This window comes from Stegostoma tigrinum, chromosome 22 (assembly GCF_030684315.1).
Source record: "Stegostoma tigrinum isolate sSteTig4 chromosome 22, sSteTig4.hap1, whole genome shotgun sequence".
NCBI lineage: Eukaryota > Metazoa > Chordata > Chondrichthyes > Orectolobiformes > Stegostomatidae > Stegostoma > Stegostoma tigrinum.
Window position 1 is genome coordinate 43,790,822 of NC_081375.1, and position 16,818 is coordinate 43,807,639.

Sequence of the window (16,818 nt, forward strand, 5' to 3'; positions counted from 1 at the left end):
ACAGCATTTGGTGAAACATTGACAAATAACTCAACTGAAAAACAACAGGGTCAGTTTGATTTTCTAACCTACACTGAATGGCCTGTCAATCATAGCAATCTGGCATACTTAATTTTCAAATAACACACACTGATTGTTTAATTTCTTTTATTCCCGAGTTTAAGAGCAGGTAATTAAAATAATTCCGTGACACATAGCAGTCCTGATATACGCAAGAGCATTGACATCTATTCCATCAATTTGCATGTCTCACACAGCAAGTTAAGTCCCTCAGGACAGCCAAAACAGATCCTGACAGAACTCAAAGCTAATCTCAAATGGCTGTACTGAGTTCAGATTTTTCCCTTGTTCAATCATACCCTCGTGGTTGGAAAAAAAAACTGGATCTATTGGAACTGAAGAAATAGAAATCCAGATCTGATCCTCAATTTTAAAGATCCATGGAATTTGGAAAACTTGATGAAAGTCTGACTTATCTATATATCAGAGTTGGGGAGAGATGTGAAAGAGGAGTCTTGAGTTACATTTTTAGCAGCACAATCAATATTTATTCAGAGCTCTCTTACCACACAGTGGGGGAGAGGCCAAAGACTGCTCCGAAGCTGACTTACACATGGGCCCCAGTTGGCCTCTTAAATCTAGAACATAGAACATGGAAAACTACAGCACAGTACAGGCCCTTCAGCCCTCGATGTTGCGCCATCCTGTGAAACCAAACTAAAGCCCATCTATCCTACACTATTCCATTATTATCCATATGTTTATCCAATGACCATTTAAATGCCCTTAAATGTGGTGAGTCTACTACTGTTGCAGGCAGGGCATTCCACACCCTTACTACTCTCTGAGTCAAAGAACAAAGAAGAAAGAAAATTACAGCACAGGAACAGGCCCTTCGGCCCTCCAAGCCTGCGCCAATCAAGATCCTCTGTCTAACCTGTCATCTATTTTCTAACGGTCTATGTCCATTTGCTCCCTGCCCACCCATGTACCTATCCAAATATATCTTAAAAGACGCTAACGTGTCTGCGTCTACCACCTCTGCTGGCAACACGTTCCAGGCGCCCACCACCCTCTGTGTAAAGAACTTTCCACGCATATCTCCCTTAAACTTCCCTCCTCTCACTTTGAACTCATGACCCCTAGTAATAGAGTCTCCCACTTTGGGAAAAAGCTTTTTGCTATCCACCCTGTCTATACCCCTCATGATTTTGTAGACCTCAATCAGGTCCCCCCCAGTCTCCGACTTTCTAATGAAAATAATCCTAAAGAACCTACCTCTGACATCTGTCCTATATCTATCACCCGTCAATTTAAAGCTATGTCCCCTCGTGCTAGCCATCTCCACCCGAGGAAAAAGGCTCTCGTTGTGCACCCTATCTATGCCTTCTTAACAACCCTATCAACCTGGGTGGCAACTTTCAGGGGTCTATGCACATGGGCACCCAGATCTGTCTGCTTGTCCACACTACCAGGAATCTTACCATTAGCCCTGTACTCTGTATTCTTTCAAAGTGAATCACCTCATACTTTTCCGCATTAAACTCCATTTGTCACCTCTCAGCCCAGCTCTGCAGCTTATTTATATCCCTCTGTAACCTACAACATCCTTCTGCACTATCCACAACTCCATTGACTTCAGTGTCGTCTGCAAATTACGAACCCATCCTTCTAGGGCCTCATCCAGGTCATTTATAAAAATGACAACCAGCTGTGGCCCCAAAACAGATCCTTGCAGTACACCACTAGTAACTGAACTCCAGGATGAACATTTCCCATCAGCTACCACCCTCTGTCTTCATCTGGCTCAGGTTGGAGGCAAGGTCAGTGACACTCTGGCTTTGCCAGCTGAATATGGCAGTGGTTCAGTGGTTAACCCTGCTGCCTCACAGCGCCGAAGACCTGGGTTCAATTCTAGCCTCAGGCAACCCTCTGTGTGGAGTTTGCATATTCTGCCTGTGTCCTCCAGGAGCTCTAATTTCTTCACATAGTCCAAAAAATTGCAGGCTAAGTGCATTAGCTATGAAAAATGCAGGGATAGGGTATGGTGGTGGTATGCTGTTCAGGGGGGCAGTACAGTATTTTTATACTTTTCATGTTATAATGATTACATGCAACACTGATGTCATTGTTCCATCCATCTATTCTATACATCCAATCCTGTAAAACGTCCGGTCAATGATGGACATTCCTGTGGACCTCCCTGGCTTCTGTAGGATCCCATGATACTCACCAGACATCGCTATCATCAGGCCCTGGAATCTTACAACATACCCCATTAATTTACATTGAAATGTTAACAGTAATACCCTTTCTCAGACATTTTCCAGACTTGGTTATCTCAAAGGACTGTTGGAATTCTGATGTTCATTGTATTCATTGCTAACCTTAACTGATTCTATTACTCATCTTATATTTCCTAGTATCCGAATCAGAGAAGATAAAAGATGCTAATTTCTATTAATTGCTATAAAATTCATAATATCAGTTCTAATATAAAGTTAGTTTATGTATAAAGTTATATGGTTACACTCAATGTTGGAATTCTTTAGCCAAGAAGTTGTGAGCAACTTCTGTCCCACCTGATCTTGAAAGTTCATGTAAACACCGTCCCTCTGTCCAACAGCTGTAACTGTAACGCATTGTAGTCTTCTGCTGCCTTTTAAGTTAAAAATTACTGACCCTACTCCAACTATTTCAACATTAACTCTTCTATTTGATAAGGCAACATCTATTCCATTAATAAGACTGAAATTCAAACGCTTTCACAGCTCAATGAGCTTGTGCTGAACTCCTAAGTTTTAGAAGATATTATCTCATTCTCCTTTTACCTTATCATTTGCCTCTGTTATTGGAGAATCATACTTTTCTTTTAATTCTTGTTAAATTATAAACTTTGGGCTGTCTGTTCCGAAGTATCCCTTATCAGGCTACTTCTTATAGTTGTGGTTTGTATAGAACTCCCTGCATATTAATTTGTAAGATTCATTATTCTGCCTAACTCTGTTACCTTGGGTTTATCTTTTTCTCAAAGCTACCATTGCCCTAAATTGTGGTCTCAATCTAATACTGAACCAAGCAAGATAATTTTGATATTGCAGCTCAACATCCTCTCCACCATTTTTATGCTAATAAAAAATTCAGCGGCTACCATTTTGCGACTTCTTTGGCCATGGGCTTCCCCAATAATGAGCTTCTTAATCAATAGGTAACTGTCCACAGAGCAATTCCAGATAGCTCCTGAGATGCTGCTTGGCCTGCTGTGTTCATCCAGCCTCACATTTTATTATCCCAGATAGAAGGTCGTTTCTTTTTCACAAATTTAGCTTGGCACTGGAACATACTCAGTAGATGTAGCAATTAGCTGAATGTAGGTTAAGAAGGATAAAAAGATAAATTACATTAGATTGCTAAAGCTTGATGACTATTCCTGGAGTGATGAATTGAAATCTAGCACTCCAGGATGTCAACCCTACAGCCATGTACTTAGAATTCTGCACACTGGGGATCCCAGGCTTAATCAAATTTTCCTTCAGTAAGCAATGACATAAACCATTGACAAACTCTGGGACACAATAATGTTTCTGAAAAAGTTTGTCACTAACAATGGCCCCACTTTCAAATGTGGTGAGTTACAGCTAACAGAACATCTTGCATCTTCTTATTCGGAAGAGAATTAACTTTGTCTGACCGCAGTCAGTTTTTTCCTTTGAGAGGCAGAATAAAATATTTAAGAATTTTTACATCTGTAATGAGTTTTATTATCCATTTTCTAAGTTTAACTACTGCTATGCCTATTGCAGGCATGAGCTCTTTGAAAATTTGTTGCAAGCACATAGATTCTAAAATCCAGTAGCATAATCCCTGAGACAATATTCGTTCTGTAAATCCACATAACCCTACAGTGTGGAAATGGGCTATTTGGCCCAAGAAGTCCACAACAGCTCACTGTCCTACTCTATCCCTGTAGCCCTGCATTCCCATGGCTACCCCACCTAACCTAGCCATCCCTAGCCACTATGGGTAATTTAGCATGCCCTATCCACCTAACCTGCATATATTTGAACTTCAGGAGGAAACTGGCCAAAAGGAAAACACCACACCAGGTTCAAACCCCCACTCCAGGATGCATTGAGGGAAGCATGGTGGCTCAGCAGTTAACACTGCTGCCTCACAGTGCCAGGGTCCCAGGTTCAATTCTGTCCTTAGGCGACTGACAGTGTGGAGTTTCTATGTCTTCCCTGTGTCTGCATGGGTTTCCTCCCACACTCCAAAGAGGTGGATTAGCCATGAAAAATGCAGGGTTACAGGGATAGGGAGGGGGTGGGTTTGGTTGGTATGCTATCCAGACAGTCAATAAGGATTCAATGGGCTGTAAGGGCTCCTTCCACACTATAGGGATTCTAAGTTCTATGATTATCAAGGAAGTAGCATTCGTTATGTGGCTAAACCTGTTCATTAGCAAGCTGTGAATCCGTTCGACACACACCAATGGTTGGCAGTAAGAATGGGAGAGATTCCTGGTCATCCACAAGGGTAAAAGATAATCGAAACCTTAACCATCATCACACACAGTTCCAGGCTACAAAACATGTAAAAAACCATGTTGCCAGAGCAACTCTGATTCTTTGCGACTCCACGGAATTGGTTGGATCAGATTGGTGTCCATAGCAGTGGATTCAAACCCCTGGGGTGGGTTTTCTTCCGACCTACTTATCCAACCTGTGGAACAGACTGGGGTGCTATTGGTCAAACCTGCTGACAGGCAGAGAACGCAAAGAGATACTGAGAAGTTTAAAAAAAAGATTGACATCAACAACTCTCAGAAAAAAAAAAATTCCATGAATGAAAATGAACACTTCTGTTTTCATGAATTGTTTCTAAATGCCATGGTGCTTTGGAATGAACAGCTAAGGAATTAGATCTGGATATGCATTATGATTATATTACAAAACACTGGACTTTTAGTCTCCAAAAGTAGAAGATCACAGGATTCAGCTAGTAGGGTTTACCCTTGAATATCTTTAGATGAAAACTGATGACAATAATATCTAATGATAGGGCATTGATATTGCATCAACTCATCATAAATTGACAATCAAAACTGAGCTTCCAATCTTTCTTGCTGTGCACCAGATTTACTATTCAACCCATTAAAAATGAACTGCTAAGATTCACTTCAGGCTGAGTCCACTTAAGATCATCAAAACTCTGCATCAACCTTTAGGATGGTTGGTAATGGGCTTTGTTTGAAGAAAATGGATGTAATTGTGCACTTTCAACCGTGGGAACTTTTCAAATTTGACCCTGTCTGACAGCTAAGAAGTAGGTCTTCCCTTTCTGTGTGCTGTAGAATATTCTATGAAGCAAGCTAGGACAAGCTTACCCCTAGTTCATCAGCTATTTAATAGATTACATATGCTGTGTCATTTGGAGAAGCTCAGTGTGGAAAACTGTCACGTTTATTTAATTCTTTACGAGAAAATTCTCATCCATTTCTCAGGTGCTAACTCAATCAGCTGAGGACTTCCAGCAGGTTATATTTTGTTGTTGAAATATGATGAGATTGAAGTTACTCAAACAATTCCCTTTTAATTCCAATTTCTTTTACACCAATACTCAATAAATTACTGATTTTCTACTGTAAAAACATGTCTTAGCTTCTTCTGTTGATAACAATTGGCAAATCAATTTTGAAATGAATATTGCTATATCTGCTCAGTGATCAGAAATAAGAAGGAAAAGCAGAGATAATGGGAACTGCAGGTGCTGGAGAATCTGAGATAACAAAGTGTGTAGCTGGATGAACACAGCAGGCCAAGCAGCATCTTAGGAGCACAAAAGCTGATGTTTCGGGCCGAGACCCTTCATCAGAAGAGGGGGTGGGGAGAGGGCTCTGAAATAAATAGGGGGAAGAGGGGGAGGTAGATCGAAGAAAGATACAGGAGAAGATAGTTGGAGAGGAGAGTATAGATGCGGAGATAGGGAGGGGATAGGTCAGTCCATGGAGGACAGACAGGTCAAGGAGGTGGGATGAGGTTAGTAGGTAGGAAATGGAGGCGTGGCTTGAGGCGAGAGGAGGGGATAGGTGAGAGGAAGAGCTGTTTAGGGAGGGGGGGGGATGAGCTGGGCTGTTTTTGGGATGCAGTGGGGGGAGGGAAGATTTTGAAGCTTGTGAAATCCACATTGATACCATTGGGCTTCAGGGTTCCCAAGCGGAAAATGAGTTGCTGTTCCTTCAACATTCGGGTGGCATCGTTGTGGCACTGCAGGAGGCCCAGGGGACATGTCTGAGGAATAGGAGGGGGAGTTGGAATGGTTCGTGACTGGGAGGTGCAGTTGTTTATTGCGAACCAAGCATAGGTGTTCTGCAAAGTGGTCCCCAAGCCTCCGCTTGATTTCCCCAATGTAGAGGTAGCCACAACAGGCACAGCGGATGCAGTATACTGCGGTGGCAGATGTGCAGATGAACATCTGCTTGATATGGGAAGTCATCTTGGGGTCTGGGATGTGGGTGAGGGAGGAGGTGTGGGGGCAAGTGTAGCACTTCCTGCGGTTGCAGGGGAAGGTGCCGGGTGTGGTGGGGTTGGAGGGCAGTGTGGAGCGAACAAGGGAGTCACGGAGAGAGTGGTTTCTCCTGAAGGCAGACAGGGGTGGGGATGCAATGCATCTCCTGCAGTGCCACACAACGATGCCACCCGAAGGTTGCAGGAACAGCAACTCATATTCCGCTTGGGAACCCTGCAGCCCAATGGTATCAATGTGGATTTCACAAGCTTCAAAATCTCCCCTCCTCCCACTGCATCCCAAAACCAGCCCAGCTCGTCCCTGCCTCCCTAACCTGTTCTTCCTCTCACCTATCCCCTTCTCCCACCTCAAGCTGCACCTCCATTTCCTACCTACTAACCTCATTCCCCCCTTGACCTGTCCATCCTCCCTGGACTGACCTATCCCCTCCCTATCTCCTCACCTATACTCTCCTCTCCACCTAGCTTCTCCTCTATCCATCTTTGATCTGCCTCCACCTCTCTCCCTATTTATTCCAGAGCCCTCTCCCCATCCCCCTCTCTGATGAAGGGTCTAGGCCTGAAACGTCAGCTTTTGTGCTCCTAAGATGCTGCTTGGCCTGCTGTGTTCATCCAGCTCCACACTTTGTTATCTAAGAAGGAAAAACAATTTTCTTTGGTTCAGAACTACCTTGAGTTGTCTCCTGACACGATCTATGAAGAATTTCCAGCAATTTTCCCTGGTGTCTATCAATCCCAGTCCTTTGACTTCGTTCCGTACATTGTTAATAATATTTTCCACCTCTTCATCAGGTAACAGGTCAGGAATTTCACCTATCGGCAATAGAGGTGAGGAACAGTACATTAGGTAAGTCATATAAAATAGCGTTCAATAATCATCCATAGTGATACATGATAAACAAATTCCAAACACACCCTTAGGCGGCCATAAAAATTTTGCAGAGCCCATTTTTCACCGAGTACAAAGACTTTTGCTTCAGGAGAAAAAGTAATTTGCATTTGCTTATTTATTAAGAGATATTTATGCAGTTCAGATGGAAAGTTCATTCACAATGGCTTTCTGCCCAAGGGCACCTTACAGATTCAGCACTGGAGATAGAATGGGACTTACTACAAATCAAAATGACACATATGCTGGCATCCTGAACTACCTATTTTATTGCTGCTGTCATTTATCAATAAAATCTAATGCTATTTTAGCCCTGCTTATACAGCCATAACAGTGAAGTCTCAACAAGCCACACAACACAGGATTTTCTGTGTTTATGCTCTCAGCACATTAATTCCTTCACACAAGGGTATTAATTTTGCTAGAAGAGTCATTAACTAACATATAGAAGTTCACAACAGTTAACAGATTTATTGCTTCAAGCCAAAACTGGACCCTGTTGTGACTGGACCAGAAATTGCATCATGTAGAAGTGAATGAATAGATAACGTTTAACGCAATCTACTGGTTGGATTTCATCTCTGAGGGGATCAGAGAGGGAATGTTCCTGTGTTTTTGCTTTCTGTCAGCCTCAGGTTTTGTTCTCAGATTTTCTTCCACAACTTATTAAACTGTAGGGAAATAGGTAGAGACACCTAGCTTTGATGGACTGTTTCATGAGCACGAGGCAAGTTTGAGGGACCATCCAATCTTTTCCTGCCCATCATTTTCAGGTACTTGTAAAATGAAGCAAGCCCATCTTCGTTTCTCAAGGCACCCAAATCATGATACAAATGCACATTCATGTCCTGGAGGATGTATTTCTTTTCAGTATCTGGCTCTCATGTGTGACCACAGCAATAAAATTCCCAGAATGTGTGAAGGGAGAGAGGGTGAGGGTACGGAAATAAGATAGCATATGATTATTCAACACAGTGTGGAGCTGAAAGAACACAGCAGGTCAGGTACTATCAAAGGTGCAGGAAAGTCAATGTTTCAGGTTGATCAGTCCTGACCTGCTGTGTTCCTCCAGCTCCACACTGTATTGACTCTGAATCCAGCATCTGAGTTCTTGCCATCTCCTAGAATATGCTTAAAACTAGTTACATATGTGGAGATTAAATCCTGATAATGAAATGGTTCATGTTATAATTTATGTGTATTTACAATAATATATTCCTGGTTTCAATAAACTAATGGTGAGCTACCAACATCATCCTCAGCTGTCTGAACGCATTGTCTTCATGTGGAAGTTTGAAAATGTTAACAATGTTTCTACTCAGATAGTATAAATGAAATAGAGACAGCACAGTGTGGAGCTGGAGGAACACAGCAGGCCAGGCAGCATCAAAAGGACAGGAAAGCTGATGTTTCGGGTCGGGAACCTTCTTCGGAAATTTCTGAAGAATGGTCCTGACCTGAAATGTCAGCTTTCCTGTTCTTCTGATGCTGCCTGGCCTGCTGTGTTCCTCCAGCTCCACACTGTGTTACCTCGACTTGCTGATTCATGTTACTTTTGTTTAAAGTGGGAGTATCATAATCATTGGGTTGTCAAAGATAGGTCATTCAGTACATTCATGGGTGAGATAGACAGGTTAGAAACCATTTTAAAATCAATGATTATGGTGATAAGGCAAGGAAGTGGAGTTGAGGATCATTTGATCAATCCTGATCCCACTGAATCACAGAGAGGGCCAACTGGCCTACTTTTGAATCTTAGGGTCTTTTTCTACGTTGTGTTAAATAAACACATTAACTTACCAAGAAAGAAGATGAGTACTAATGTTGCTTTGGGCACTTAAAACAAAGGTGCTAATTCTCATTTGGAAATCTGCTATGTGGTAGGTAAAATGGAAACACATGTCTCGAAGGTTAAGAACATTTTAAAAGGCAACATACCTTAGAATGAACACAAGCCTTACCTGATGCAAGTAGGTCATTCACGAGAACTAAAAACTTTTCATCAGCCACTTGAGCATCTGTCATGAGGAATACAGTGCCCAAATTCTTAACTCCAGCATTTAAGTACAGGCTACCAAGATCAGTCTGTGTAAGAAAGAAGCCAAGTTATTGACAAAGGTGCAGTAATTGCAGTTAATATTAGTGGATCTTAGGAAAGAACTTGCACTTGTAAGGTACAAATTAAATCTTAGAGGCATATTAAAACAATTTAAAGATGTTAAATACTTTACAAATACACTTAGGGAATGTTGCAGCCAAGTCCTCGCCATAGATAACCAAGTTCTAGTCATGAGTTAAATGCTGACGATGCTCCAAATAATCTGCTTTTCACTGGTGCTCGTTTATGGTTAAGATCTTCTTCAAATGCATAGGTGATCAATTAAATCCACCAGAAAGTTAGTTAACAGAACCACGGTTAAACATCACATCCAAAAGAAAGCTCTGAAAATGCAGCACTCCCCCAATACTGCACTCAAGTATCCTTCTGGATTATGTGTGCACTTCTTTGGAAAGCTGCTTAAACTTTCTGAATCAGAAACAACAGTACACTTACTTTTCCAAGGCTGAACTGCAACAATAGAATAATGTGGAGACAGGAATGCATTACAAAGATAATAAATAGATTAACGTGTAATATGGAAGATACCACATAGACAAGAGTTCACTTGATAGGAAACAGAATTAAGATGGGTTACACAAAAAATAATCCAGAAAGGATTGGATTGCACATCAGATGCCTTGAAAACCTCAGAGAATATGCAGAAGGTGACATGTAGATAGGCCTAGGATGTACAAAAGCTAATATTGACCTAAGTTTTTTTTTTATTTATTCATGGGATGTGGGCACCACTGGCTAGGCCAGCATTTATTACCCATCCCTAATTACCCAGAGGACAGTTAGGAGTCAGCCACATTGTTTTGGGTCTGGAGTCACATGTAGGCCAGACCAGGTAAGGAAGCCTGATTTCCTTCCTGAAAGACATTAGCAAGCCAGATGGGATTTTTCCAAGAATTGACATTTGCTTCTGGTCATCGTTAGGTTCTGAATTCTGAAATTAGTGCTGTATTATGATTTATCCACATCTAATTAGTTTTTGTGTACGTGAGTTTGAAAGACTGTGGCTACCTGGAGTGGTATTCTTTTTAGAGGGCAATGAAAACGTGTTAAAACTTTTTATAAAACAAGGCATTTCTTAGAAAAGATATTGTACGAGATAATTGCTGATAATTGTTTGCGTGAACTTGCCTCAAGGAAACTACATGATTGTTTTTATGCTTGGTTTTATGGCTGTTTTGTTTGAATGGTGTTTTGCAGGCTTTGAGATAGTTTATGATTTTCAGTTGATGGGGAGCTGGAGGTTTGCTTCAGGCCAAGTTGCTCATCATGCGTGTCTTGTTCTTGGAGCATTTTTGTGGAGAATGCAGTTATGAAATTTAACTGTCCTCTTGAAAAGTGACTGGAAAACCTCTTGTTTCTATAATTCCCGACTAGCCGATATCTGCCAAAAACCCAGAGACACACTTTGGTGATACCCATCTACAGCTGGTTGAATCCATACAGTCTGGAACCAGGCTATTCAACCCATTGAGTCCACACTGCCAGTCCGAAGAGCATCCCACCCTGACCCATCCCCCATTCCTATTCCTGCATTTCCCATGGCGAACCCACCTAGCCTGCACATCTCTGGGCAATCCACCGAGCCTGCACATCTTTGGACTGTGGGAGGAAACCGGAGCACCCGGAGGGAACCCACGCAGACACGGAGAGATTGCGCAAGCTCCAAATAGACAGTCGCCCGAGGCTGGATTCGAACCTGACACCATGAGGCAGATGTGCCAACCACCATGCCACCAGACCAACCACTACGTGCTCACCTTCAACCTTGTCCTTTGTATACTCAGCAATATGACTCATTGGCCAGAAGTGTTTTTTAAATTCCTGAAAGTGAATCTCTTCGGAAAGAAATCTACGAATTCTTTCGTGTGTGTGTGTGTGCGCGCGCATTTGTTACTATTTAGGCAAGTAAACAGTTATGTTTCACACTATAAAATAAGTGAATGCAGTTTTGCATCTTCACTGAAAACATTTTGCCTTGTAACAAATTAATAATTCAGTGTTCATTAAAGAAACCTTATTGTAGAATTTTTACTCGTAAACAGAAACAGAATAAGATTGGTCGTATCAGGACGCAGATAAAACCATTTATACTGTGATCAGTGATGCCATGAAAAACAGTGCACTTCTCACATCAGTCATAATAACAGAGAGGAATGGGTCCAGACAGCAACAAATTGAGGGATTTATTTGCCATTATATCAAACAAGAGTAAAGTTTGAGGTTGTTGGCTTGCTCGGCGAGCAAGACAAAAACCTCATCCACCACCTGAGCTACAGATCTTTGCCAACACTTTAAAGAGTAGAGTTTTGTAGGTTTTATTGGGACACACAGGATAGACCATACCAGCTCTGTAGATGTGGTTTTGATGGCAAGATGGAGGTGAAGGCAGTATGGGGGGGGTGTCAGGTCTGCTGCTTGACAGGTTTGCACTTGCAGCTGACTTGCCAACTGGGTAGTGGAAGAGGAAGAGGCAGAGACAGAGGTTTCACCCCTCCTTAACTATCATCAGGAAGCTGTCAGGCCACAGTTTTTTTTTGAGCCATGAACGCACCTCAAGTTGAAGGTGCCATTATGGTCCTCTCCCATAGTGGAAGCCCATCCTTCCAAGGCTGCACACTTTCTACCTGGGCCTGCAGCCTAAGCAACGCACACAACCTCCATAATTTTATAGTAATCATGGAGCTCAACAATTTAATAGTTGGCTCAAATATGGGGGTGAGATTTAAAAAGAAACCTGACGAGTGATTTTCTCCTCCAACCCTGCTGCAAAAATACATCCATTCTTGAGATATTCCATATCTGATAAACAGGAACTAGACAGCATCAAGGTGAATCATGCAAAAGATAGTGTTGTGCTGTATTCCTTTTCAATTTTATAATGATTCACCTGTAAACATGTGACATTATTCAAAATATACAAATTAACTGTAAAACTCAATCCAGAGTGACATTTATTATGTCTCATTGCTGTGGAATTTTATTTCATTTTATAACGCCTTCCATTACATAACTCCAGAGATCAGATCACTGTTAGGAATGAGATTTATAATCACAAAGAATGAGAGGCATCTCAAACCCATTTAAACATGTAGAGCTGGAACTGTTTGTAAATGTGAAATGTGCCAGATGTGTGATACCCTGAAGTGGAAGTAATTGCAGCTTGTTCAGGTGATAAATACAAACAGTGTTGAGCTTTGCTCTTTTTGTCTGCTTTTAACTTGACAATGCAGTCCTCATTTGCAAAGAGAGACAACATTTATACAACTCATTTCATGAGCACAGGATGCTCCAAGATGCTTTACAGCCAATAAAATACTTCTGTGAAGTCTAGTCATGGTCACAACATAGGAACTATTGAAGCAAATTTATATAACTTAAGCTCCCAGTAACCCAAATGTGAAATTGAACAAGGAGTCTGTTTTTAGGCATGTTGGCTGACAGATAAATATTGGCCAGAATTCCAGGTATACTTCCACAATTCTCCTTTGAAAAAGTGCCACAAGAACTTTTATATCCATCTGAGAGGGCAGATAGTGTTTCTGGTTGATTTCTTGTTGAAAGTACAACATTTCCGACACTGCAGTATACCACCAGCAATGCAGTAGAGGAACAGCACAGATTTATGTGCTCAGGTCTCTGCAGTGAGAACTGAAACACCGGAACCTTGTGATTCAGATACGAGGGGGTTATCAACTGAGGCATAGGTTGAAAGCTTTAAGAAACAGAATGTCACTTAGCTGCTTAATTGTCACTTGTCAATCGGCTAACTACCATATACCTTCCTCCCACACTCAACGTTACAGTAGAATTCTTTATCTGTGTTAAGCGCCTCATCTGACTTCTCATCTTCGAGCTAGCAAAGCACCAAGAAGGACAAGAGATTTATCAGGATGTTGTCAGGAACGGAGGGCTTGAGTCATAAGGAGAGGTGGGATAGGCTAGTTGATCTTTCAGGTCGGGACCCTTCTTCATAAGGAGGTAACCTCAGCCAGTGCAGGAATTAATCCTGTACTGTTGGCATCACTGTGTATTGTAAACCAACTGCCCTGTCAGCTGAACTAAGTGATGTCCGATAGAGGATAAATGAAGCTTTTGTAGACAGACAGCAGCAGATTAAATACATTTAAATATAAATGAGCCCCAAGACCTCCAAAGACTTGCAATACTTTCATGTATTCCTATGTTAACTTTGATAATTTTGCTACCTGCTTATATCAAAATATCTCCATTCACAGTGATAATGGGAACTGCAGATGCTGGAGAATCCAAGATAATAAAATGTGAGGCTGGGTGAACACAGCAGACCCAGCAGCATCTCAGGAGCACAAAAGCTGACGTTTCGGGCCTAGATCCTTCATCAGAGAGGGGGATAGGGTGAGGGTTCTGGAATAAATAGGGAGAGAGGGGGAGGAGGACCGAAGATGGAGAGTAAAGAAGATAGGTGGAGAGGAGAGCATAGGTGGGGAGGTAGGGAGGGGATAGCTCAGCCCAGGGAAGACGGACAGGTCAAGGAGGTGGGATGAGGTTAGTAGCTACTAACCTCATCCCACCTCCTTGACCTGTCAGTCTTCCCTGGACTGACCTATCCCCTCCGTACCTCCCCACCTATACTCTCCTCTCCACCTATCTTCTTTTCTCTCCATCTTCGGTCCGCTTCCCCCCCTCTCCCTATTTATTCCAGAACCCTCACCCCATCCCCCTCTCTGATGAAGGGTCTAGGCCCGAAACGTCAGCTTTTGTGCTCCTGAGATGCTCCTGGGCCTGCTGTGTTCATCCAGCCTCACATTTTATTATCTCCATTCACAGTTGCTGCTTTAGACCCTTGAATCATTTTACATTCAGTTTTCCTCATGGGCATTCATGGTAATGCTCTCCTACAACCTCCTCCATCAGGCAGAAGATAGCGAAGCTCAAACACAAGCATCAGCAGGTTCAGGAACAGCTACTTCCTAACTGTTACTGGACTGATGAATGGGCTCTCTAACTTCAAATAATGCTGATCTGGCCAATGTTGATCTTGCTTAGTGCATGCCCTGTGCGATGTAACCTGTATGTCTATATTGAAGTTTCTTTTTCACCCTGTAATCTGTGTGTCCTTGCTTACTATGATTTGTCTGTACTGCTCCTAAACAAAGCTTTTCACTGTACTTTGGTACATGTGACAATGAATAAATCAAATCAAAAACATGTCAATCAAATTCATCTGCAATTTTGTATTAAGTGGTATTCGTCTTCATAATATATTAATAGATCGTTTTAGTAGTCAGATCTTTGTTTGAGGAATAAGTGCCTTCTCTCCCCCACAACTGCATGAATAGTTTTCACCACATGACATTTGGAAGATTCTGTTCTGGAAATGGACTGTGCATCATCTTTAGCCAGGGAAACATTGGATCATTCTGTGCATCAAGAAAATGCACAGCAAAGCAAAATACACACATTTCAAATTATCCAAATATCTCTTAGTTTCAGCCTTGAGTACTCTTGACATGTTTGGTGCCATTTAATAAGATGGAGTTGAAACACAATTAAAGGGTGCATCTTTCAATACAGGGTGCCTTGTCAGGGAGCAGTTAATTCATTATGTTGTTCGGTTGTTAGTGATATATTTTCTTAATGGGAACGATCTGATAAATAAGACAGTTTAACAACATCCTGGGCATATCCTAATTGACTTCTAAAAGGAACTGTGTAAAATCTTAAATTTACTGCACAAGGAAACTAACACTAAAAGGACTCACTGACAGCAATGAAGCACAAAGGCTGTTTGAAATGTAGGGCTGAGAACACCAGAGACCTTCTTATATGATCAAACACTGGAAGAATGAAGGACTCAGTTGGAGCTCAACAAGGGCAAGCTACTTTGTATTTCTTTTGATTTATCATTTGTGATGAAGAGAAATGTTCTCTTCTCCCAGTTGGCTTGCTCATGATCTGAAATCATTGTCACACATTTGATTGCAGTTGCATGGGGATTATTAAGCATTGCACACTTTACTCACTTCAGCAAAATTTGAAGTAAATACCTCAGCTTGTTCTTTCCTTGTTGGGCCCACTTAGGTACTGAGGCCAATTCTGATAAAATAAATGTAAATTGCTTAAAATGAAAATGTAAATGTCAATGTAAAGCAAAATGGCTCTGTGCCTAAACAATGTACCTCACTCAGAATTTGGTTTCCTACCTTAGCCCAAATGGGCTTAATAACATGACTCAGTGTTAAAAACCTGTGCATGGTACAGAATAATCAGTACTTACAACTTGAAGGGGAAAGGAACACCAAAAATAAAATCACCTTATCATGAACTCTCAGTAGCAACAAAAATGTAAGTTAGTCCCTTGCATGCTACTGATTTTGGACCACAAAGTACGTGAATCATCCTTTGAAGTGTGCTGAATTAACAGCTGTCAGCCAGATTACTGTTTGGCCCACTTCATAACTAAGAGCTAATGAAATTTCAATTCCTATTTGATTGTCATTTCCTCCCAAGGAGGAAGAACAATAGATGCTGGTCAAATCAACTTCGCGAAAAACATCATAATCAGCTGAACGAATGATCTGAACCGCATTTGCTTTGGCAAATTACTTACAAATGGAAGTATTCTGATTCACTGCATCAGATGACATGGTGCCTTGCAGCACATGGCAGGAGAAATGGGGATGGATAGCAAACATTTGCAAGAATCAGAACAGAACAAAGTCATGTTGCTTACAACATTGTGTATCAAATGTTCTCTTCGAAAGACAATAAAGCATTAGCTATTTATTATTAAATCCATTCCATTGAAGCAGTGGTCATTGTCATAGACATTTAAGAAAAATCCTTGCACCCCATTTAGAAAAATGCTATTTGTATGTGTAAACAATTCAACAACCACTGCTCTCTGTTGGCAGAGTATCCCAAAGTGTCATTATGTCACTCATATCACACCATTACAACAGATATTGAGCTTGACCTAGAAAGGGATCACCGTTTCTCTCATCCTCTCAAGCCCCTTATCAAAACTCCTTCAAACCTGTTACTAAAGACCCTGGATGTGAGTTTGCTCGCTGAGCTGGAAGGTTAGTTTTCAGACGTTTCGTCACCATTCTAGGTAACATCATCAGTGAGCCTCCGATGAAGCACTGGTGTTGTGTTCCGCTTTCTGTTTATCTGTTTAGGTTTCCTTGGGTTGGTGATGTCATTTCCTGCCAACCCAAGGAAACCTAAACAGATAAATAGAAAGCGGGACATAACACCAGCACTTCATCGGAGGCTCACTGATGATGTTACCTGGAATGGTG

At 41.6% G+C, this 16,818-nt stretch overlaps 1 protein-coding gene across 3 annotated transcripts in view; it reads right to left on the bottom strand.

Annotated features, from left to right (window-relative positions):
* LOC125463674 (dynein axonemal heavy chain 9-like) overlaps nucleotides 1-16,818 on the bottom strand; it is a 453,254-nt gene that overhangs the window by 204,999 nt on the left and 231,437 nt on the right. For all 3 annotated transcript variants that reach the window (XM_059653804.1, XM_059653803.1, XM_059653805.1), the window contains 2 exons: nucleotides 9,378-9,501; nucleotides 7,198-7,340 (listed from right to left, as the gene is read on the bottom strand). In XM_059653804.1, the coding sequence (XP_059509787.1) occupies nucleotides 7,198-7,340; nucleotides 9,378-9,501 (267 nt within the window). The remainder of the gene's footprint in view (nucleotides 1-7,197; nucleotides 7,341-9,377; nucleotides 9,502-16,818) is intronic.